The sequence below is a fragment of the Giraffa tippelskirchi genome, chromosome 7, assembly GCF_054371585.1.
Source record: "Giraffa tippelskirchi isolate mGirTip1 chromosome 7, T2T-mGirTip1v1.2.pri, whole genome shotgun sequence".
Classification (NCBI taxonomy): Eukaryota; Metazoa; Chordata; class Mammalia; order Artiodactyla; family Giraffidae; genus Giraffa; species Giraffa tippelskirchi.
This window is the reverse complement of record NC_137281.1, coordinates 133,014,954-133,039,221: the sequence shown is the minus strand read 5'-3', so window position 1 is coordinate 133,039,221 and position 24,268 is coordinate 133,014,954. Positions and strand designations below refer to the sequence as shown.

Sequence of the window (24,268 nt, the reverse complement as noted above, 5' to 3'; positions counted from 1 at the left end):
TTTGCTTTTTAACTAGTAGTATAAGTATTACTTTGCATCTTGTAAAATTCTTTAAGAACATGATTTTTAATTACGACATAACATTCTGTACTTCAGATGTGTTATTACCCATTTAACTAATTCCTTATGGTAGAACATTTGGATCTGTGTTTTTGCTAATCTGAACAGGGCTTAGAAGAATATCCTTTTATCTAAATATGCACATTTCTTGTTATTTATGGGATATGTCCTGAGAAGTAAAATTGCTGGATTGGAGAGCTTTCTTTATGTATGTCAAGCAGCAGAAAGCACTGCAGGAATTTAGGTGCTGGTCAGCACACAAATTTGTCAGGAAAGCTACACCATGAAGCTTAGCTAACAGGCAGGAGTGGAAGAAGTCTGCAGCCAGAGCCCAGGCAAAGCCTTCCCACAGAACCAGTGAGCCAGGACTTCTCTGGCATCACCATTGAGGCTGTAGGGAGCCTATACTTGCTTTGGCGCCACTGCTGGCACTGGGCCTGGACACAGGACACTGGACATCAGACACCATGCTGGCACCTCTGCCCCAGCAGCTCCTGGAAACTGAATGTTGCTGCCACAGCCAGAAAGAATTCTGTTCTCGCCCAGGTTCTCAGCATCACAAGCAAGTGACACACAATCTTGGGTCATCACATGTGAGTGCCCCAGCCTAGGGGCTGGGGATGAGAGTATCTGGTGTTTGCACCTTTCATAGAGAGATGAGCCCTGTCTGCCACCAGGATTTGCAAGGTGAGTCCACTCACTGCCAATTTTATGGGCAAGAATTAGCACCTTAGTCTTAATTTTATTTGTTTTCTGGAGAGGATGGACATTTTGGATCAAACTATTGGTAGTCTGTGATACCTTTTTCATTAACTGCTTAAGCATATCCTTTGATAACTTTTCAATTGGAGCATAACAGTGAAAGTGAAAGTGTTAAGTCTTGTTCAACTCTTTGTGACCCCGTGGGCTGAAGCCCGCCAGTCTCCTCTGTCCATGGAATTCTCCAGGCAAAAATACTGGAGTGAACAGCCATTCCCTTGTCTGGGAATCAAACCTGGGTCTCCTGCGTTGCAGGCAGATTCTTTACCATCTGAGCCACCAGGGAAGCCCACCAGGGAAAAAATATCCTTTTTGTGAGGGTTTGTTTGACAGTAAGACTGTCAAACTCTTGGACAGCCATGTACGTTTCATCTTTTCCCCCAATTTGACCTTTAACTTCATTTAGGACTTTTTAATTTTAGCCTTCAGAAGTTTACCTATTTTATAAAGTTGGGTCTGTAACCTTTTCCCGTTATGTTTTCTTACTTTACATTTAAACTTATGCCTTCCCTAATCAGGTGTCAGATAAATATTCATCTACATTTTCTAGCTAATCCAAATAAATATAATTTCTAAATCTTCAGGTAAATTGGTTAAGTTGCAGAAAGGAGATCTACATCTTAGAATGTGTTTCCACTAGAATCCTAGCATGTGAATCCACTAAAATTCAGTAGAGGCAACAAAGGAAGGATGTCTTTTCTCTTTTGCTGCTCCTGATGACTGTCAAAACCCCCTGCAGAAACCTCACACCAGAAGTAGATTGATCAGTTAATAATAATGCATTCTACTATGACTATACTTTAGTCAACTTAAGTGTCACAAGATAGTGAAAAAATAAGTGACTTCTTACTCAGAGTAGGTTTTTTTTTTTTTTTTTTCTATTTTTAAGGCATACTGCCATATAACTGTCTGACATTTGAGTCTCCATGGCAAAAACTCCCTTTACCCTCAGGAGATGTGTAGGTGACCCTCAGGATGGTGAAGTGGATGTAGTAAAATGTTAAAGAGGGTTTGGAGAACACTAATGTTGCCAGAGAAAGAAAGCCAAATATTCAAATATTATTTTGTGTAGACCTGGAAGAGGTTGTGTCTGAATTTCGCCCACGTTGTTGGTGGTGTTGTAAGAGTTGGTGATGCGCTGAGTGTGAAGAAATGAAGGTGGGGAAATAGGGGAAAATGCAGCCCACAGACCTCCAGAGGGGCAGCAAAAGGAGTGAAAAATCTGCAGGAACAGTTGCAGTTTAGGAGTGCTGAGAAAGGGGCACAAGAACAACTTCATAAGATCCATTTCAGGAGTGGTATGGGCATAGCTGTTTTAATCACTCCCCTTTCACCCCATCAGTGAGGGAGGGATTCCCACCCTGGGATTATGCAGATGGCTGAACACCTGACATCCCACACTGTACAGATGAGATCAATCACAGTTTATTAGTCATTTACAGTGAGTCCCCTACATACAGACGAGTTCTTTTACAAGCACGCATTCATAAATCCAAAGTGTTTTTAAGTCCAACAAAGATACCCTAGGTGCCCAAATAACACTGACTATATAGTACTGTATTCTAATAGGTTCATAATACTTTTCACAGATATAATACATAAAAAACAAAAAATAAAGAAAACATTTGTAATCTTATAGTAAGTATCTTGAAAAGTATAGTAGTACAGTATAGCAGCTGACATACAGGGGCTGGCACTGAATGAACAGTCAAGAAGAGTTACTGACTGGAGGAGGGCTAGGAGGTGAGCGATGGTAACGTTGAAGGATCTTTAGCAATAGGAGACAGAGGGCAAGGTGCAGTTTCACTCACTCCTGATGTGATTGGACATGTGAACACACGTTGGCATCTTTGATGAAAGTCTGCAACTTCAAGGTGCGTAGAGAGGGAACTTACTGTATACTGAAAGCCTGGGGGAGAACGCTGCTCGCCATGTAGGGCCACGTGGGGATTGCACTTGAGGACAAAGTGAACACAGCCACAGAGTGTCTATGAGAGACAGGCTTTGTGGTATCAAGTGGGTGATTCCCTCTGGATTCCCGCGGGAAGATGTGATTGGCTTGTTTGGATAATTCTGTGAGCTGGCAGGGAACTGAAACCTGCTACTCAGGGATAACCATGCGCTGTGCTTGGTCCCTTTGATAAGGAGTGTTGTTTGGCTAGGTGACCTTGTCCCCAAGATTAGCGCAGGGAGGGGAACTTGTAGTTAGGCTATCTGAGAACCCCTGGATTTTACAAGATATCAAGGCAGTATATAATATTGAGCCTTAATTTCAAGCCTTACACCACAATAGCACTTCAGGACATTAGTTGATGGTGGGCTTCAGTGGTTAGAAGGAGAGAAAATTCCAAGAAACTTGAGTCCTGGCCAGAAGTCAATTTATACCTTCAGAAATCAGGGGTCTCAAAACAAAATGGCAGAGGCAAGACAGATTATTAAGACAAGTTGGGAGAAGGGTAGAGTGTGGACAAAATGGGGGAAGGTGGTTAAAATGTACAAACTTCTAGTCATAAAATAAACAAGTCTTAGGGATGTAATGTACAGCATGGTGACTATACTTAATAAAACTGTATTGCATATTTGAAAGTTACTAAAAGAGTTGACCTTAAAAGTTCTCATAAAAAGAAAAAGAACTGTAACTATGTATGGTATGTAGGCATAGCTGGATGGATAGATAAATGTAAACTTCAGATGTTCCTTGACTTACAAGAGGTTATGTCCCAATACACCCACCATACGTTGAAAATATCACAAGTCAAAAAATGCGTTTAATACACCTAACCTAAGAAATACCATCACTTAGCCTAGCCTAACTTAAATGTGCTCAGAACACTTAGCTTATAGTTGGGCAAAATCATCTAACACAAAGCCTATTTCATAACAAAGTGTTAGACATCTCATGTAATTTATTTAATACGGAAAACAGAATGGCTGCAGGATACAGAAGAGTTGTAGGCTGGTGGGTTGTTTACCTTCATGATCACGTGGCTGATTGGAAGCTGAGGCTCAATGTAGCTGCCCAGCATTGAGAAGATCATACTGCCTATCAGTAGTCCAGGAAAAGATCAAAGTTCAAAGTACAGTTTCTATTGAATGTGTAATAGTTTCTCACCATTATAAAGTAAATTGTAAGTTGAACTATCATAAGTCAGAGACTATCTGTAGACTTCATGTGATGATCATTTTGAAACCATTTACCTCAGATTGGGACTCGAACGCACACGGCTAGGGCTCGAACCCAGTCAAAACCCAGTTTGGGACTTAAACCCACACGGCTGGCACTCAAACCCAGCCAAAACTCTGCTTAGGACTTGAACCCAACCAAAACCCTGCCTGGAACTTGAACCCATGTGGCTGGGACTCGAACCTAGCCAAAACCCACAGTACCTGGTTTCAGGACCTAATGAAGCTGGGATTCTTGATGTCTCATTGCAGAAAGCATTCAGTGAGAGACAAAGTGATAGGTAAGAAGTGGACTTATTCAGATATAGAGAGAAGCACGCTTCACAGACAGTGTGGGCCATTGCAGAGGGCACTTGCAGCCTCAAAATTTGGTGCGGTTAGTTTTTACAGGCTGGGTAATTTCATATGCTAATGAGTGGGAGGATTACTCCAACTATTTTTGGGAAGGGGTAGAGATTTCCTGGATTTAGTGCTTTGGAACTGTCATGGGCTTTCCTAGTGGCTCAGCTTGTAAAGAATCTGCCTGCAATGCAGGAGACCTAGGTTCAATCCCTGGGTTGGGAAGATCCCCTGGAGAAGGGAATGGCTACCCACTTCAGTATTCTGGCCTGGAGAATTCCGTGGACTGTATAGTACATGAGGTGGCAAAGAGTCGGACACGACTGAGTGACTTTCACTTTGGAACTGTCATGGCACCTCTGGGTGTGTCATTTCACTTGTTGATTGAGGATTAAGGCCTAGTCTTGTCTGTCATCTTGGTCCCATTTGATTCTAATCGCTTTATGCTGTGTCCTTGGGCTATGTCATTCTTTCAAAAGTTGTGCCCTGCCGCTTTCCCTCCTGTTATAGTTTTACAATATATGCAAATATTAAATCATTAGGTTGTATACCTGAAACAAATATAATGTCGTATGTCAATTACATGTCAATTGAAAAACAAGAGAAGAAAGGGGGAAAAGTGGGTTCGGAGTCAGATGATTAAGATGAACCCCACCCCTGGTAGCAATCAGGAGGCTGCTTACGGGGCCCCAAACCCACACCCAGTGAATTGAGTAGTGGAGACATTGTCTGTCTGCAACTTAACCTGCCTTCTACAAAAAGTAGTCAGCAATGTACATACTGCACTGTGAGGAAAGAGGAAGAGAAAATGAATCCCATCAGTCTGGTCTCTAGAGACCCACATATCCTGTCACTTAGGTGATGGCTTCAGTAGAAAGCAAACAGAGAAATTTCTGGGGCCTTCCCAGGGATGTTTTGTCATAGTTTGACATTAGGTGCTGGGTGGTACTTTCCAAGGCAGCCCTATCGTGGACACATGGCTAGCAGCATAAAGCACAAGGTACCACATTATTCAATATTTCATCAAGTATTTGATGAGCCCCTACCACACACCCAGAATTCCATATAGGACAGAATCCCTTTCCTCAAGGAGTTCCTAATCTTCTTGGGAAAGTAACATAATTTTATACGAAAAAGAAACTTCAAGTATGTAAATATTTTCCAAGATGAAGAACATGGAAAATATAGTATATTTTTCTTATAATTACAACAGGCCCTTTGTATTGCCAGCTCCACATTCATAGATTTAACAAACCACAAATTGAAAACAATCAGAAATAAAAATTCCAAAAAGTTTTGAAAAGTGACACTTGAATTTGCCATACACTGGCAACTATTTACATAGTATTACATTGTATTTACAACTATATTTACATAGCATTTATATTGCATTCGGCTTCCCTGGTGGCTCAGATGGTTAAGTGTCTGCCTGCAATGCGAGAGACCTGGGTTCGATCCCTGGTTGGGAAGATCCTCTGGAGAAGGAGATGGCAACCCACTCCAGTGCTCTTGCCTGGAAAATCCCATGGACAGAGGAGCCTTGTAAGCTACAGTCCATGGGGTAGCAAAGAGTCGGACACGACTGAGCGACTTCACTTCACTATATTGCATTCAGAACTGTTTACACAGTAGTTATATTAAGTATTATAAATAAACTAAAGATATTTAAATGATACAGGATGATACTTAAAGGTTATTTGCAAATATTATGTCAGTTTGTATAAGGGACTTGAGCATTCACAGATTTTAGTATCCACAGAGGTCCTGAAACCAAAGCTCTGAGAATGCCAAAGGACGACTGTATATTGCTTACATTCTACACTTTAAATAACTTATTATACAAGGCATATTATGTGGCAAGACACTTTCTTGACCTACAAGCTGAATCTCTCATGTACCCACAACCAATCATGGCTAAAGTTTCCTGTTGCTTTAACATGTGTCCATTTTAGTTCAAGCGCATACAGGCACAGTTAGGGCGGGCCCAGTACAGAAGTCTTGTCTCTCAGTTCTCACTTTGTTCTACGTAGACTGCTCGACAGTTCCTGAGCCTGGGGCTATTCAGTCTCTCCAGTTTATCAGCCAAACTTGCTTGGCCATTCTCCTTGATCTCTCCCACCCCCACCCCAACACCCTTCAGAGATACCTCGGGGCAACCATTAGAGGAATAAATTGACTTTGGGTCATTTGGAAGACAATGCAGTTAAATCTAGAAGGTCTAATCCATTTGGGGACTTTCCTCATATAACTTTTCCAACTCCAGACAAACTCCTGTCCAAGGGTACAGTTTGGGTAGGTTTCTGTCTTTGTCATCCATAGAACATGATCACATCAGTGTTAGCCCCAGAGTACTCTGCTGTAACTCCGGTTGGTCTTGGTCCCTAGATCAGTGGTGGACAGTCTCCAGTGGGGGTTTTAACTATACAAGCCCAGTTCCTGTCCCTGCAATTGCTGATTAAGGAGTCTGAGGCTGGTCCAGCGAAATCTCTGTGTCAGAGTTGAGATGAAGCACAGGCACCCACTTAATATAAAGAGAAACTTCAAACAATTGATCAATAATGTAATCCTTTCTGTGAACTCGTTGTTACTGCAAGTTTTCCAGCAGAGGCCAAATTTATGAACGGTTACTGCTCTTCCTTCATCATAAAATGTAACCATACCCTAAAACACCTTTCTACATTTCCTCATTAATCTGCACACATGTCCTATGGGATAGATGTCATTGTTATTTTCATTTTGCAAATGAGAGAAGTGAGATGCAGGGAGTATAAATGATTTGCCTAAGATCAAATAACCAGAAAAGATGAAGGCAGGACTAACTAACCTAAGGATTATTCCTAATCTACTATTCCATGTGGCCTCAAATCTGAAGACATGCACTGATCCAGGAAGGCGGCTAACAGCCTAGGCCACTTGTCAGTTTATTCAGAGACCCTAAAGTCTAATTGGACGTCAGAGGGTGAAGCGCTGGGGTCACCACAACCAGAGACACACTGCTGCAGACTTTCTTTGCTAGACCTTCCTGCTTACCCACCTCAGGCCCTTCACCTCTTGGTAGTCACTGACAAAATGATTGCTGTTGTTTATTAAGGGCTCACTTACCATGTGCTTTGTGAACTGATTTATGTGATGTCACTTAATCATTACAACAATGCCAGCAGGAAGGTATTAGATTCACTTTATAGACATAGAAACTGAGGCTGAACATCTTATCCACAGTCACAGAGCAAAGCCATGAATCAAAGTCAGATGTATGCATGTTCAAAGACTGCCCTACAGAAGAGTTGCCTCTGGGGGCAATGATGCTCTAAAGGACAGGTAGGGTGGAAAGGAATTAGTTGCATCCTTGAGGTCTCCCACCATCTCCTTGGGTAGGCTAGTGGGTATTTGCATGGTTAGCCCAAGGGAGCACCCTGAGGGCCATTTTAGCCCCAAAGATGACATATCATTGGGGCATCTCCAACCAGAATCGTTACCAGATATAAGAGTCTCCAGGATTCTTGGAACTCAACTGACTGAGGCTACATCAGGCACAATGTACACTGTGCTGAGATGGAAAGCAGTGTGTGTTGTGTATGTGTGTGTGTGTACTCATGTACACGCACACACATGCATACAATTGTACAGGGTAGAGGCTGTCAGGACACTGGGTTCTGGCCCTGCCTTCCACTCTACATTTAAGTCCAGAGAGGAAGTAAAGCTCTTTGAGGACTTGCTTTTACTCCACAGATGAAGCAGGCCACAGGACTCTGCGATCTTCTAAAAAGCCTTGAAACCAACACCCCTCTTCTCACCCTCCAGTAGCAAGCACACTTTGGCAGCTAAGAATCCCCTCAGGCCACATCCGTATCACCAATCCCTTACTCTGTAGGCGGTGGAGCCTCACAGAGAGGGTCTGAGATCTGCTGTGCTGGCATGAAGGCCACAGGCTTATACTCCTGGGGTGTTTAAAGGCCTTTCAGGACTCAGAACAGTAGGGAAATCAAGACCTTGAAAGGGCACTGGGCTTCCCTTTTCCAGTTGGTAGTACAGCCTAGTCTATAGCACGAAGTGGAAAATTGTGTCCGTTTTTGGTACTTAGAATTGTACGTCGAGTCGTGAAGGGTGGTTTTTGCTGTCCTACTCCCGTGCTTCCTGACGCTGAACGTGGCATCTGTGTTGGTCATCCTCCGGCCATGCCTCCCCCAGGGCACAAAACCTTCAGGAGCCAGGTGCGCTGGGAGGGAATGCGTGGTGTCACAGGCTTTGTGGGCAGGCAGCTCTCTTCAGGACTGTGTTAGTGCATGGTTTTGGACTCAGACAGACTTCGAGTTTAAATCCTGATTCTGCCCCTGAGTCGCTCCTGGGAAGGTCACTTGCATCTCTGACCTTTGTTTCCTTTCCTGGAAAATGGGGCACTAACGCCTGCTGTGCAGCCTGGGACCTGGCAAATGCCCAAGGCGGAGGTGGTGTGATTTCAGCAGCACTGAGAGGGACCCTGGGGCCAAAACAAACCCTTCCCCAGCCAGCTTCCTGACACTGTCTGGCCTCTACCCACCTCCTCAGCCTCAACCAGGAAGAAGGCTCTCACTCTGCTTTCTTGAACAGCATCGTGCTTTCTCCTCTTGTTCGATATCTGTCCCTGTGGCCCCTCTTTCTAGAACGTTGTTCTCCTCAAACCTCCTCCCCACTCATCTGGTTAACACCTGCCTCCAGATGTCCTCAGTCACCTGGAAGAGAATCTTTCAGGGCCACCCTGGTTCAGCCATATCCTTGCGGGTGTGATTATTTTATTAATGTTTATCAGTGAATTATGTTAATTAACTATACAACAAATGTAGGGGAGACAAGCTAATTAAAGAATATAAGCTTCATGAAGGTGATTATTTTACTCATTGGTGCTTGGCACATACTAGGCCTCAGTAGCCATGTGTTGAAAGAATGAATGAATAAGAGATACATCTGTTTTACTTAAAGAAACATGTTTGCCACAGAGCTAGCACCCCCTGAAAATGTTAAGTTATTCTAAAGGCACAAAGTTGGGGTAAAACACTAAGGGTGAAACAAAGTTAGACAGGTTCCTTCTATGTGGGGCTTCTCAATACCTTATGTGGATTGTGAATTTCTAGGAGGAGGGTCAAAATGCAACAAGTAACCACGTTTATCACTTATGCCTCATTGGGAGTGAGTTTAATCAAAACCTGACCCAGAAAAGAAAAGAAACCTTACCCAGAGAGTGAGTAATGGGGGCCTAGAGATTGTGGGCTCTGAAGGTAAGGAACTCTGCTTATCGCCAGCCTGCCCCAGAGCCCCTGGACTCCTGGGAGCAAAATCAAGTCAAGTCTCACATAACTGAATCAGGTGGGCTGTTCACGTCTCACCCACAAATCCCCCAACAGCAGAATCTTGGCCCGGTAAATCTCAACCTGGACCCTAGTTCTCTTTACTACTATTCTTACCAAGATACATCTTACATCAGTGATGAAGGGATTTGATCTGTTTGTCATCTTCAATAAAAAGTGACGCTGGCAACGGTGTAAGGTTGATGTGTCCTAAAGAAACAGACCTGGTCTCTGTCTGGTTTTGTTTTGTTTTATTGCTTTTGAAATCCAGCATTCCTCTTCTTGTTGCTGGCTACAGGGCAACACTGGTTTTACTCAAGTGGAATATCTATTTGGAGATGATTGAAAAAACAAAACTGGCTAAAAGAAGGGTCAGGCCAGACCTAGAGATAATTACAATAGAAACAAAAAGGTGACACATAAACTGGATGGGTATCCAAAACCTGATTGGTTTCCGTATTTCAAATACTGGCTTCTGAGAAGCTGTGTTTGAATGTGAGCATGGGGCAACGCCTGAGATCTCACAATGGATGCAGCGTGTAAATGAGGTTAAATAGAACGGAGCTGAAATGCTGGCTCGGATCCCTGGTGCTTCCAAGACCTCCCCACAGTATCAGGGAGAGTGTTTACAGACAGCACAAAACTGATAAGTAGGAAGAATTTGTCTCCAGGCCCTCTTTTCCACATTCAGCTGGGGAACTCAGCCTACCCCTTCATTAAAGAGGTGGGAGCTGTTTCCCACCTCAGCCTGCCCTAGCAGCTAACTTCTTTCCATCCCCTGCATTCAAGGTCCTGACTGCTTTTAAAACTCGTGGTTTGAACACGTGACTTTCTCCTCCGTAAAATATTTGGATTTTAACAAGAGGCTTCTGGCTGCAACCAGGCGAGTCACTCTAGTGGCAAGTCAGGCAATAGAATAGATACTTCACAGCAGACTGTGCTTCAGTTCCCCTCAGGCCCTTCCCAGAGGCAGCTGTCTGCTCTGGCTTGTAGGACTGGCTCAGCTTCAGCTCTTTGCTGTGCCGTAAAGGTAGGTTAAAGGGCAACAGGGCACCAAAGGCAGCGAGAATAGAAAACAGCACATGGAAATGGTATTTTGTCCATGGATTGGGGATTACTAACCTAAGCAGCCAGAATTTTTCCAATAGAGTTTTATACAATAAAATAAATGTGTTCTACACTTTTAGTGTTTAAATAAACATAGAGGATTTATTTCCAGCCATAATGTAAATTGGTGATGTGGAAAGTTACTAAAAGAGAATGCATGCTAAAACTTTAGACCTCCTGGCTTCTGTCACTGCTCTGTGTACTTAAACAACACTGATTTCTACATAAATAACTGACCTCTTATACAATATTTGTAAGATGTTTTTCTCTAAGAATTTTCCCCTTTCTCAAAAGGTACTGTTAATATGAACTGAAGTTTATGGAAACTAACATGAGTAAACTAAGGGCAAAGTGTAGTATATGTATAGATTTATCTCATTTTTTTCCCCATTGAAGCTCTTGATTTCCTAGAGTTGTGCTTAAAACTACAATAGAACACTGTGACTCAAGATATCACTTCCTAAAATATACCCTGAAGTAGTAGACTTCCAATCTTTTTGACTTTGACCTGTAGTAATAAATCAATTTTACTTTATGATCCCCCCAACACACCTGAAATCAAAGTTTCATAAAACAAAGCTTATTCTTGTTACATGCAGTGTACTCAAGTATTTTCTATTGTATTCACTTCTATTTATTTTACTTGCTTCTTTTTCTTAAAAATATTTGACATTACTAACCACAGGCAATTTGGGACCCACAGTTTCAAAAACACTGCCTTAGAGAAACTCTTGTAACATATATAAAAACATTCATAGCAACACTGTTGGAAAAAGCAAAAAAAAAAAAAGTGGGAAAGTGCATATGGCAAATAATCAACATTGTGTATAGAGCACTGGCAGGGGTTGATATTAGGAAAGGGCTTTCTGAGGAAATGACATTTAAATTCAGACTAGAAGACAAAGCTTGGCAAAGAGTATTGTACACTGAGCAGGCCTTGAATAAGCAAAGAATTTGGCACCCTCAAGGAATGGAGGGAGGCTAATGTGGTTGGGTCAAGGAAAGAGACATCTGATGAGATTGAGATGGTAGGTTGGAGATAAATTATGCAATGTTTCAAAGGCAATTTTAAAGATAGTGGATTTTTATCCAAGTGCAATGGGTAGCCACTGAAGCATTTAAACTGGGAAATGGCATGCTCAAGTTATCTTTACAACCATTGCCCCAGTTCTTTAGTGAAGAACGGGTCAGAAAGTGGATCGAGGAAAATCAGTTAAGAAGCTATTGTAAAAGCCTTTGGTGGTTTGGACTGTGGTTAGAGTGGAAGCAGAGAGAAGTAGATGGATACAGGGAATATTTTAGAGGCATAGTCTATAGGACTTAGGGATCCCTTATTTGGGATTTAAGTTGAGATTGAAGGAGGGAGGTGAGATTGAAGATAAGGGCTATATCAAGGATGACCCACCCACTGTTCTAGCAAGAACATCTGAGTAGATGAAGGTAAAACTTACTAATATAGAAGACCAAAGGGGGAACACATCTGAGTGAGTCGAAATGACGAGTTTGGTTTTGTAAATCTTAAGTCTGAGATGCTTGTAAGCTGTCCAAATAGAAAAACCAAGTTAGTAATTATCTGTGCAAAGCTAGAGCTCGGCAAGCAGATCAGACCGGACATATACATGTGAGAGTTGGCACCCCATACAGACGAGATCATTCTGGGATGATAGGGCAGAGCAAAGCAGAGACCCCCAGGCTGGAGCCGCAAGGAGCCCTAATATTCAGAACCAGCTTGAGAAGGAGGAATCAGAAGGAGTCTGGGGAACCATGGCCGCAGATGATAAGCCAGGAGTATGTGGTCTCATAGGAGACAAATAAAGAGAATGACTTAAGAACTGGTCGGCAATCAACAGTGTCAAATGTTGCTAAGAAGTTAGATATGATGAAACTGAGAAGCATCTGTTAGATTTAGTAACACAAATGTCACAGTGACCTTATCAAGAGCTGTTTTTTCTAGATTGGTAGGGTAGGAGAAAGAAAGGAAGGAGAGGACGTAGAGACAGTGGGTGTAGACAACTCCTGTGAACATTGGCTGGGAAGGAGAGAAGAGCAATGGGAATACTGGCAGAGAAGAACATATAATCAAGGGAGGTATTTTTGTTGGTTGCTGGTTGAGGTTGGAAGGTATAAGAGGATATTTGAATGCTCTTTGGAAGGTCTTGGTGGAGAATAAGAAGCTAAAGATGCAAAACAGAGGAAGAAACCACAGCAACGTCCTCAGATGGAAGGCAAACATGGGTGGCTGAATAGCTTTGGATCAGAGGAGGGATATTCTTCTCCATTGTGGCAAAAGGAAAGAGAGAGTGTGTGTGGGTCCAAGAAATTCTGTGGAATTGATGATGGGCAGTTACTGTCTGATGAATGCAAAGTGAGTCAGTTTTGCATGGTTTGGCTGCAAGAAATAGAATACCCAACCCAAAGCAGCCCAAGAAACACAAAAGTTTATTTTTCTCCCTTAATATAAAGTCCAGTACTGAGCAGTTTAATTGCTACAATTGTTAGAATTGAATATCTTCATCTGAAATGATGCAGCCAGCTTTATACCCTAGGCTGCATTTATTGAACTTACTGTCCTATACATGAATATAGGTAGAAATTCTACTTTTCAGAGTGCAGTTGAATGTATTTTGTGAATAGTTACAGAAAGTAAAAGAGAAAGAGGGGTGGAAGATAGAGGGCCCTTGTAAATTCATTCTTACAAAAGAATCATTAATGATTGTTGCTAACATGGCTGCCTAAGAGGCTGTGCAATGTTGCAGCATTAGTTGTTAGGTGCATAGTAGAATCGGCTACAAAGCCCTGTGGGGAGAGTTCAACCCATGGAAGAGGATGGTAGGTATAAATAAATTAGCAAGAAGTATTTATTGCTGACAGCCAGTAGGAGGTGTTCATTTAAGGAAAAATGAATGCGGATTTAAAATATCCAATAATTTGTATAATTTTTTCCCTACCAGTATGGATAATAATAATAAAAAAAAAAAACACGTTAACTTCGATCCACATTCCTTTTACTCTAAGCTGTATTGTTTACCTGTGGGAAGTCAGCATGGAACGGTGACCTCTTCCTCCTTGAAATCCAACAAAAGATGCCGCTGAGACACAATCATAGACACAGATTGAGGAAAGTATTCATCTGACGCTTTCTCACTGCTGTGAATGGTGAAGATTCAGAGACTAGCTTTGATGAAACTTGGGGTCTGAGAGCATGCTCTTTGCGGCCTTGACTACATGGATTCCAAGACATGAATAACCGAAGCTTTGTCATTTAATGATATGAAAGAAATGCTGAAGATGGTATACCTTATTTTATCCATGGCAAGGCTCCAGGATTTCTGTCTTGGAATTCACATAGTCACATCAATATAGGCCAAATGCCCCATCTCTAAAACAATGCTTCATTCTCTTGAAACATATACTTTACCATATGTAAAATAGATAGCCCATGAGAATTTGTTCTATGAAGCGAGGAGCTCAAACCCAGTGCTCCATAACAACCTAGAGGGGTGGGTTTGGATGGAAGGTGGGAGGGAGGTTCAAGAGGGAACAAACGTGTATATAACTATGGCTGATTCATGTTGATGTATGGCAGAAACAACACATTATTGTAAAGCAAAGTATCCTCCAGTTTAAAAAAAAAAAAATGAAACATCATGTTGAAGGATAAATATTTTTGCTGTTTCTAGAGACTGGTGCTATAGATATTTAAAGTTTTGATCATTTTACCTCTTTTATTACTATTCAAAGTAAAATGACAGAAGCAACATAAAAAAATAAAACTATGCTTCACTCTTAATGGAAATATGTTATAAAGATATGAATCCCTATTATGAGTTTATGGTGCCTTAATTAAGGAAAGCTTCTCTGATATCAAGATTTTGAAATATCCCTTGATTAAGCATATCAGAGCTTATATCACTATATAATTTCCCACTTTTTAAAGGTGAAATGTATGAATTTCTTCTGCAAAATTAAGGAAGGGTAATCGCGAGATGGGAAGCAGAAACAGAGAACCAATAGAACATTTTTCAGGTGAATCAATGCAGGAAAATTTACAAAAGGTAGTTCCCAATCTGTGATGATATTCCTTTGGGAAGTCTTTGTGTTCTCCTGAAAGTTCACATAATACTGGTTAAAAGCTATAGGCTTGGCCTAAATGTGAGTCCCTGTCACTGAAATCAAATTATAGGATTCTGAACAATGGCAAACCTTCGATATTTACAATAGGTGGTTCTCTGGGAGTGAGGGGGAAGGAGTCAGATAGTCAAGCCTTCTAGAGAACAAAAGTAAGATTGCTGCCTTGTAGACCACCCTCCAAAATCTGTAGTTGAGACTTTATTGCAATACCAATCTGGACTGATTTCATGATTTTTATGACATGACTGCAACCTCATGGACTATGTAGCCTGCCAGGTTCCTCTGTCCATGACACGACTGAGCAATTAACACTAACTAATCGTTCATCAACAAACATTTATTAAGCATCCAATTTGGATACAGCGCTACCTTAGCAACTTTGATCATTTTCTATAAACTGAGATCATTGTCTGTAAACTGAAATCATTGTCTATAAACAGAGCTCTATAAACTGTCATTGTGGGTCTGATCTGTTAAGATAATTTCTGGTATTCCTGAAGGTAAGAAGCACATTGTATTAATATTTGACATTAGATAAGGAGCAGGTGGATGATCACAAAAATGCTCTCAGAGGCAGTATAATATGGCTAAGAGCCTAGACTTGGAAGTCAGATAGATTTAGATTCAAATGGACTTCAGGCAAATCTAATCTCTATGCTCTCCAAAGTCCTCATCTATAGATTAAAGATAATACCTATCTCAGAGCTGTTGAAATTCAGTGAGATAATATCCCTATAGTACTTAACAAAAAATGCTTATTAAATACCATGATGCCATGGAAAAATCATTATTAAACTAGAAAGAGACAAGATTGATAGCACTCCATTACTTCTTCCTTGCTTTCTTTACTGTCAAATTCAGTAACACTTTGAAAACAAAGCATCTAAAAACACACACATGCACATACACACAAATGTGTGAATGCACGGGTCAAGTGGAGAGCCCTGACAGCCAGTCAGGTTCATGTAACCTCTCTGACAAAAGGCTTTTTCCATTTTCCTAAGGAATGAGCTGTTCAGAGCACCAGTAGTATAATTCAGTTGTCTAACAGAATTAGGGTTCTACTGGTGAAATGCTTTACATGGGACTGAGAAAGCCACGGGTTCACAGTCAATAGTGTCAGAATTCTGCATTTTTCAATGGGTAGGTGCTTCAGTGTAAGACGTCCTGGCTTCCACCTGATAATGATAACAGTGAATGGAGGTTGTCATTTTCTATGGGTTAACTAGTACATTAACTCTCCCTTGAGCAGAGGCTTTACAACTTGCCCACACATTGGAATGGCCACGGAGCTGTTAACAAGTTTGGATGCCAAGTCTCATCTCAAGAGATTCTTTAAAGCTACCCAAGTGATTCTAACCAGCAGCTAAGGTAGAAAACCCCTGCCCTAAAGCCTAAGCTCCAGCTTAACTCACAGGGGAGTTCTCATCTATATTGCATGCAGCAGATGGTGCCTGAACACACACACACACACACACACACTCACTCACTTCAGTCACCTGCTATCCTGCAACCTCACTGAGAAGCCACTGTTTGTGGTTTTGGTTGGTGTTTGGTCAGGAGGGAGGTGGAGTGCAAAGCTGAGGGTTTTCATTTCATTGTTTAGCGTCCAAGGAGCAGAGCTCAAGGCGTTATCATTCTCAGATTTTCTCTTGAGCTACAATTACAAAAGTGCCATGAGCAAGAGCAGATGCTCTCAGCATGTGAAAAGCCATCAGAGTCTTTTCACAGGCTACGGTGAAGACAGGGCATATGGACTGTGAGGTCCAGGTTAGTGGCAAGGGCTGGATAGAGGAGGTGCATGTTTGTTTAGGCCATGGAAGCCCTCTTGCTTTGCTCAGAGCTAAACACATTTCTTTCTAAGGTTTATAATGGGAAGCTGCTGATCCTCACTGGGGTAAATGATTGCAAGAGTGCAGAGTTCAGACAATTATGAATGTAGAAATCTCCTTGGGGGACTCAATAGAATTCAGATTCCTGAGCCTTCCCCTCTTTTCCCATTCTGATTCATTAGCTCTGGGACAGGGTCAAAGAGTCTGCATTGTCACAGGTACAATAGGTGGTTTTTATACAGATGGTCCAGGATTCACTAATGTTGGAAGACGCTGAGCAAATCAGTTGTCAATGATATATATATACATATATTCTAATATTTTATTTATTTATGAGTCTGCACTGGATCTTCATTGTGGTGCATGGACTACAGGCCAAGTTTAAAGGGTCACTGAAGTCAGGGGAGAGGTGATATCATTGGGGACAACTTAAACAGAGAAATGAAGAGCCAGGGCAGAATGATGGAGAATGCTAGAGAAGGAGCAATGAGAGAGAAAAGAGAATATTCAGAAAGTGTATGGTCACTAAAGGCAGTATAAGAGACATTTCAGGAGGGAGAGGATTTACTTTAAACTCTGGCAAAGAGTTTAGGGAGGATACAACTGAGAAGGTGCCTTAACCCGGTGATGAGGGCAGTGTTCTTAATGGCAAATGATGGAAGCCAGCTCTGGCTAACTTCAGCAGAAAAAGGTGTATTGGAAGAATACTGAATAACTCAAGGCAGGAAGAGTGGAGAAGTAGGCTGAGAACCTGTTAGGAGCCTAAGAAACTCGGAATCATGGAACGTGGCTAAGGTCTTGCCCAAGAAATTGTCTGGTGAAGATATCATCACTGGCTCCCCACCCCAGGGTAGTCACTGCATTCACCAGAAACTTCATGTCACCCCTGCTGCTATGACTAATCTCTAACTGAACTTGTGTTCTTGCCTCTTGCTCTCCAAAATCAAAGTTCCTTTTGCATTTTTTGGCCCATCCTATTGGCCAAACCTAGACCATGTACTTACACTCTAACAGGGAGAAAGAAAAGTGTGGTCCTCTTCAACTTGCATAAAAGGCCAAAGGAGTCCACATCCACATCCACCAATCCATACGAATGGGAGAGTTCTCATATGTGAAGCTGTTTCTTTGCTGGATATCCTGGATGGCCATCATATCACTTGGGACATTTGAAACTATGATTTCAGAAAAGGCTCTAGTGAAAAAGTCTGGTTAAAGAGTGAATGCATACTAAGGAATTCTTTACCTTGGCATAAACCATTCCCCAAAAGGGAGGACAAAGTGGAAAGAAGAAATTCTTTGGAATGGTGAAAGCCTGAGATTCTAAGGAAAGTCTAAAATGCTGTCCCCTTTTATGGTGCTGTGTATGTACGTTTGCATGCCCTTAGACATAGGTTCTCATGCATGTTTTCCAGTGAACCTCAGAGCCTCTGGGTGAATGTCAAGGGTGTGGACTCTTTTCACATTCCCTCCCTCCCTCCCTCCCTGATCCCAGAGGAAGTCCTCCTTTTAGAATACTCAGCTACACCGAGCACTAGTCCTGGGAAAAGCTTGAGTAGAGGAGGCCCTCCCCACATCCTCTCCACGGACCCTCTTCCTGCTCCCAATCTCCTCTCTCACCACCCTCTGTCACCTGAGTGAGTGAGTGAGTGAAGTCACTCAGTCGTGTCCGACTCTGTCACCTAAGGCTATGCTCAAATTGCCTGCTTTTGTCAGCTGTGGTGTCCCACCCCACGTACCTTCCTCTAAGAGCCCCACCTTCTCTCCAGGCTCCAAAGTAGCAGCGCCTTTTATTCCTACCTCCCTGTGGGATGAAAGCACCTCCTATTATCTCAGGGCTAGTTTCCTGGTTAGGAACAAGTGAAGTCACACTAGTGTAGATAATCAATACCCTGGCAAGTATTATGTCACTAGATTTAGTTTCGATTAGAGAGTTAACCTGGAGTGCTTCTACTGCTAAGTCGCTTCAGTCGTGTCCGACTCTGCGCGACCCCATAGAGGGCAGCCCACCAGGCTCCCCCATCCCTGGGATTCTCCAGGCAAGAACACTGGAGTGGGTTGCCATTTCCTTCTCCAGTGCATGACAGTGAAAAGTGAAAGTGAAGTCACTCAGTCGTATCGACCCTTAGCGACCCCATAGCCTGCAGCCCACCAGGCTCCTCCGTCCGTGGGATTTTCCACGCAAGAGTACTGGAGTGGAGTGCCATTGCCTTCTCCTAACCTGGAGTAATCAATCTCTAAGAGTGAAATTTTAACCAGAGTTACAGACTAGTTGGAAAGATATTTTGGGGGTTGAGGGGGAAGCTAGTTAGCAAAAGAACAAGAATTAGAAGCCTTGTTTCCCTGTTGCCCAGTCCAAGACCCTTCCGGCAATAGTTTGCTGCCTCTTGTTTTCTCGTTCGTTAAGATTCAGCACTCTTAGCAATATTTTATCATTTTAAGAAAATTGCGTCTTTCATTACTTTCAGTTCAGTTCAGTTAGGCGCTCAGTTGTGTCAAACTCTTTGCAACCCCATGAACCGCAGCATCCCAGGCCTCCCTGTCCATCACCAGCTCCCGGAGTCCACCCAAATCCATGTCCATTGAGTTGGTGATGCCATCTAACCATCTCATCCTCTGTTGTCCCCTTCTTCTCCTGCCCTCAATCTTTCCAAATATCAGGGTCTTTTCCAATCAGTCACCTCTTCGCATCAGGTGGCCAAAGCATTGGAGCTTCAGCTTCAACATCAGTCCTTCCAATGAACACCCAGGACCAATCTCCTTTAGGATGGGCTGGTTGGATCTCCTTGCAGTCCAAGAGACTTTCAAGAGTCTCCTCCAGCACCACACTTCAAACACATCAATTCTCCAATGCTCAGATTTCTTATAGTCCAACTCTCATATCCATACATGACCACTGGAAAAACCATAGCCTTGACTAGATGGATCTTTGTTGACAAAGCAATGTCTCTGCTTTTTAATATGCTGTCTAGGTTGGTCACAACTTTTCTTCCAAGGAGCAAGAGTCTTTTAATTTCATGGCTGCAAAAACCATCTGCAGTGATTTTGGAGTCCAGAAAAACAAAGCCAGCCACTGTTTCCACTGTTTCCCCATCTATTTGCCGTGAAGTGATGGGACCGGATGCCATGATCTTAGTTTTCTGAATGTTGAGCTTTAAGCCAACTTTTTCACTCTCCTCTTTCACTTTCATCAAGAGGCTCTTTAGTTCTTCACTTTCTGCCATATGGGTGGTCTCATCTGCATATCTGAGGTTATTGATATTTCTCTCAGCAGTCTTGATTCCAGCTTGTGTTTCCTCCAGCCCAGTGTTTCTCATGATGTACTCTGCATAGAAGTTAAATCAGCAGGGTGACAATATACAGCCTTGACATACTCCTTTTCCTATTTGGAACCAGTCTGTTGTTTCATGTCCAGTTCGAACTGTTGCTTCCTGACCTGCATACAGGTTTCTCAAGAGGTAGGGCAGGTGGTCTGGTATTCCCATCTCTTTCAGAATTTTCCACAGTTTATTGTGATCCCCACAGTCAAAGGCTTTGGCATAGTCAATAAAGCAGAAATAGATGTTTTTCTGGAACTCTCTTGCTTTTTCGATGATCCAGCGGATATTGGCAATTTGATCTCTGGTTCCTCTGCCTTTTCTAAAATCAGCTTGAACATCTGGAAGTTCATGGTTCACGTATTGCTGAAGCCTGGCTTGGAGAATTTTAAGCATTACTTTACTAGTGTGTGAGATGAGTGCAATTGTGTGGTAGTTTGAGCATTCTTTGGCATTGCCTTCTTTGGGATTGGAATGAAAACTGACCTTTTCCAGTCCTGTGGCCACTGCTGAGTTTTCCAAATTTGCTGGCATATTGAGCATCACTTTAAAGGGAGACAATATATTGCCATAGAATATACATACAAAGCTGATTTGAACAGTGTTTTTAGTCATCGTGGTGTCTCAAAGTTTTATCACATTATACTAGTATTACCAATTTAAAGCAAAAAAATTCAAGATAATGTTAATCCCTGCTAAAGTGACAGATAGTGAGCTCTGGAGCCAAAATGCCTAGATTTGGTGAGTGACAGCTAGCTGAGCCACAGGCCAGCTTTGTGACCTTGGGTAAGTTTACTTCACTTCTCTATGCTTCTGTTTCCTCTTCCATAAAACACAGACAGTAAGAGTACCCACCTGATAGGGTCACTGCCAAGCACTAAATGATCTGATGCAATAAAAACACTTAGAACGGTGCCTGGCACAAAGCACTCAATAGATATTCCCTGTTACAATCAGCAGCTAAAGAAATTGTGCTCAAACTACCCCACAAATGCGCTCATCTCACATGTTAGTAAAGTAATGCTCAAAATTCTCCAAGCCAGGCTTCAGCAATACATGAACCGTGAACTTCCAGATGTTCAAGCTGGTTTTAGAAAAGGCAGAGGAACCAGAGATCAAATTACCAACATCCGCTGGATCGTTGAAAAAGCAACAGAGTTCCAGAAAAACATCTATTTCTGCTTTATTGACTATGCCAAAGCCTTTGACTGTGGGGATCACAATAAACTGTGGAAAATTCTGAAAGAGATGGGAATACCAGACCACCTGCCCTACCTCTTGAGAAACGTGTATGCAGGTCAGGAAGCAACAGTTCGAACTGGACATGAAACAACAGACTGGTTCCAAATAGGAAAAGGAGTATGTCAAGGCTGTATATTGTCACCCTGCTGATTTAACTTCTATGCAGAGTACATCATGAGAAATGCTGGGCTGGAGGAAGCACAAGCTGGAATCAAGACTGCTGGGAGAAATATCAATAACCTCAGATATGCAGATGAGACCACCCATATGGCAGAAAGTGAAGAACTAAAGAGCCTCTTGATGAAAGTGAAAGAGGAGAGTGAAAAAGTTGGCTTAAAGCTCAACATTCAGAAAACTAAGATCATGGCACCCAGTCCCATCACTTCATGGCAAATAGATGGGGAAACAGTGGAAACAGTGGCTGACTATTTTTCTGGGCTCCAAAATCACTGCAGATGGTGATTGCAGCCATGAAATTAAAAGATGCTTCCTCCTTGGAAGGAAAGTTATGACCAACCTAGACAGCATATTAAAAAGCAGAGACATTACTTTGTCAACAAGGGTCCGTCTAAGTCAAGGCTATGGTTTTTCCAGTGGTCATGTATGGATGTGAGAGTTGGACTATAAAGAAAGCTGAGCGTTGAAGTATTGATGCATTTGAACTGTGGTGCTGGAGAAGACTCTTGAGAGTCTCTTGGACTGCAAGGAGATCCAACCAGTCCATCCTAAAGGAAATCAGTCTTGGGTGTTCATTGGAAGGACTGATGTTGAAGCTGACACTCCAATACTTTGGCCACCTGATGCGAAGAGCTGACTCATTTGAAAAGGCCCTGATTCTGGGAAGATTGAAGGCAGGAGGAGAAGGGGATGACAGAGGATGAGATGGTTAGATGTCATCACCAACTCAATGGAGATGAGTTTGTGTAAACTCCAGGAGTTGGTGATGGACAGGGAGTCCTGGCCTGTGGCGATTCATGGGGTGGCAAAGAGTCGGACACAACTGAGCCACTGAACTGAATGAGTCAGAGATGAGTGTTTTTAACGGATCTTGATATGTGATATTCAATACTATGCTGCTACTGCTAAGTCGCTTCAGTCGTGTCCGACTCTGTGCGACCCCATAGACGGCAGCCCACCAGGCTCCGCCGTCCCTGGGATTCTCCAGGCAAGAATACTGGAGTGGGTTGCCATTTCCTTCTCCAGTGCATGAAAGGGAAAAGTGAAAGTGAAGTCGCTCAGTCGTGTCCGACTCTTAGCGACCCCATGGACTGTGGTCTACCAGGCTCCTCCGTCCATGGGATTTTCCAGGCAAGAGTACTGGAGTGGGGTGCCATTGCCTTCTCCGATTCAATACTATAGCACTTTACAAAAGGGGCATTGTAATTTATATTTGCATGAAGGATGTATGAATGTGCACACTACATTAACCAAGGTCTTTAGTTGCAAACTAAGAACTTATTGGCCCTTCCAGAGGTTCAGCAAATATGTCTTGGAGGCTCCACAGCCATGAAGGATGCCTGCACCACACTACGCATCAGTTCCAGAGAAGACTCTGTTGTCATCAGGAGACACCACTGCAGCCCACCTGCTGAGTCGGTGTACTGGCTGATGATAGAAACTCTACTGTCCTCAAAGCTGTACGCCTCTGCTGTCATCTCCATCAGAAACTAAGTTCTGTGAATATGAATCATGTCTCAGGTGGTGTTTTTTGAACGAGACAGACTTTACCTTGACATTTTCCTCCCATCTCATCATGGATTGATGAATATATGAATACACATTTCCTCTTCTATATCAAATTCTTAATTGGATGTATTTGTAAGTTACATGGCTATATCCTTGTTGCAAAGGAGCTTGGGGAAATGAGTTCTGTATTTTTCCTTAAGATACAGGACTTAGAACTTGACAACTCCCTCTAACGTACAAAGATAGTTCAAAAGCTGCTGGTGGCCACAGACAAAATATGTCTCACCTTCCATAACTACCAGCATTAGATAATTAAATTGCTTTGGCAATCAGCTATAAAATAGTTCTTTTTTCATTTATCAGGTTACTTATTAAATTTCCTTTCAAGTTTCTATATACCAATTTTATATCCATTCACATAAACTATCTGTGCACCTTCATCTTTAGAACTTGTGAGTATATTTATTAATATATTTCTCATGGATGTGTAGGAACTTTTTTATGCAATAGTGATTAAATTTTCTTGTCAGTGTCTTCATCTTTCAACATCTAAATATCACAATCATTTCTATGCAGGGCAAAGAGCAGGTAGATTCAGCTTATTTGGCCTCTGTGCCCTTTTATTGCCATGATATTTAGTCTAATAAACAGCTCGTCTCTTGATACCAGAGAATTCCAAGTAACTTGAGAAAGAGAAGAAAAAAAAAATGAATAAAAAAATCACAAGTATTTGTTTTAAGCCTTTGCACATTTCATGGATCTAGTTATTCTAGGAGGCATGAGAACACTGTGTGTTTAAGTAACTGAGATGGATTCTAATCATGTCTCAGGTGGTATTTTTTGAACCAGACAGACTTTACCTTGACATTTTTCTCCCATCTTCATCATGGATTGATGAAACAAAGGAAATTATATTTATATTTGTTCTTAATGTTACATCTTTCATCCAAAGGATCATTGGTTTACAAACATTGACCTCAAGTTGAATCCAAGCTCTAATTCTACACTCTATAAGTAATCATTTTACATATGAGGAGAACAGCTAAATTATTTTATTAAGCTTATAAACACTTTATCAACAGAGGCAGAAATTGTCTCTTTCTCAATTTTGACCGCTTACTATTACTATCTCATATGCCCTTTATACAGAATTATACAACCGCCAAATCACATCCTCGAGAGCCAGGGTGTTATGCAGCATTCTTCGGGGCCCTGGAACATCATCTTTTCTCCTCTACCAATAAAAGTACAAAAGGTGCAACTTACCTCATAGACCACTGGACAAATGCCTAAA

General features: G+C 42.1%; 1 protein-coding gene across 2 annotated transcripts in view; it reads left to right on the top strand.

Moving 5' to 3' along the window:
- Positions 1-631: 631 nt before the first annotated feature.
- DHRS7 (dehydrogenase/reductase 7) overlaps positions 632-24,268 on the top strand; it is an 81,528-nt gene continuing 57,891 nt past the window's right edge. For both annotated transcript variants that reach the window (XM_081509753.1, XM_081509751.1), the window contains exon 1: positions 632-747. In XM_081509753.1, coding sequence (XP_081365879.1) covers positions 681-747 — 67 coding nt within the window. In that variant the 5' untranslated portion in view covers positions 632-680. The remainder of the gene's footprint in view (positions 748-24,268) is intronic.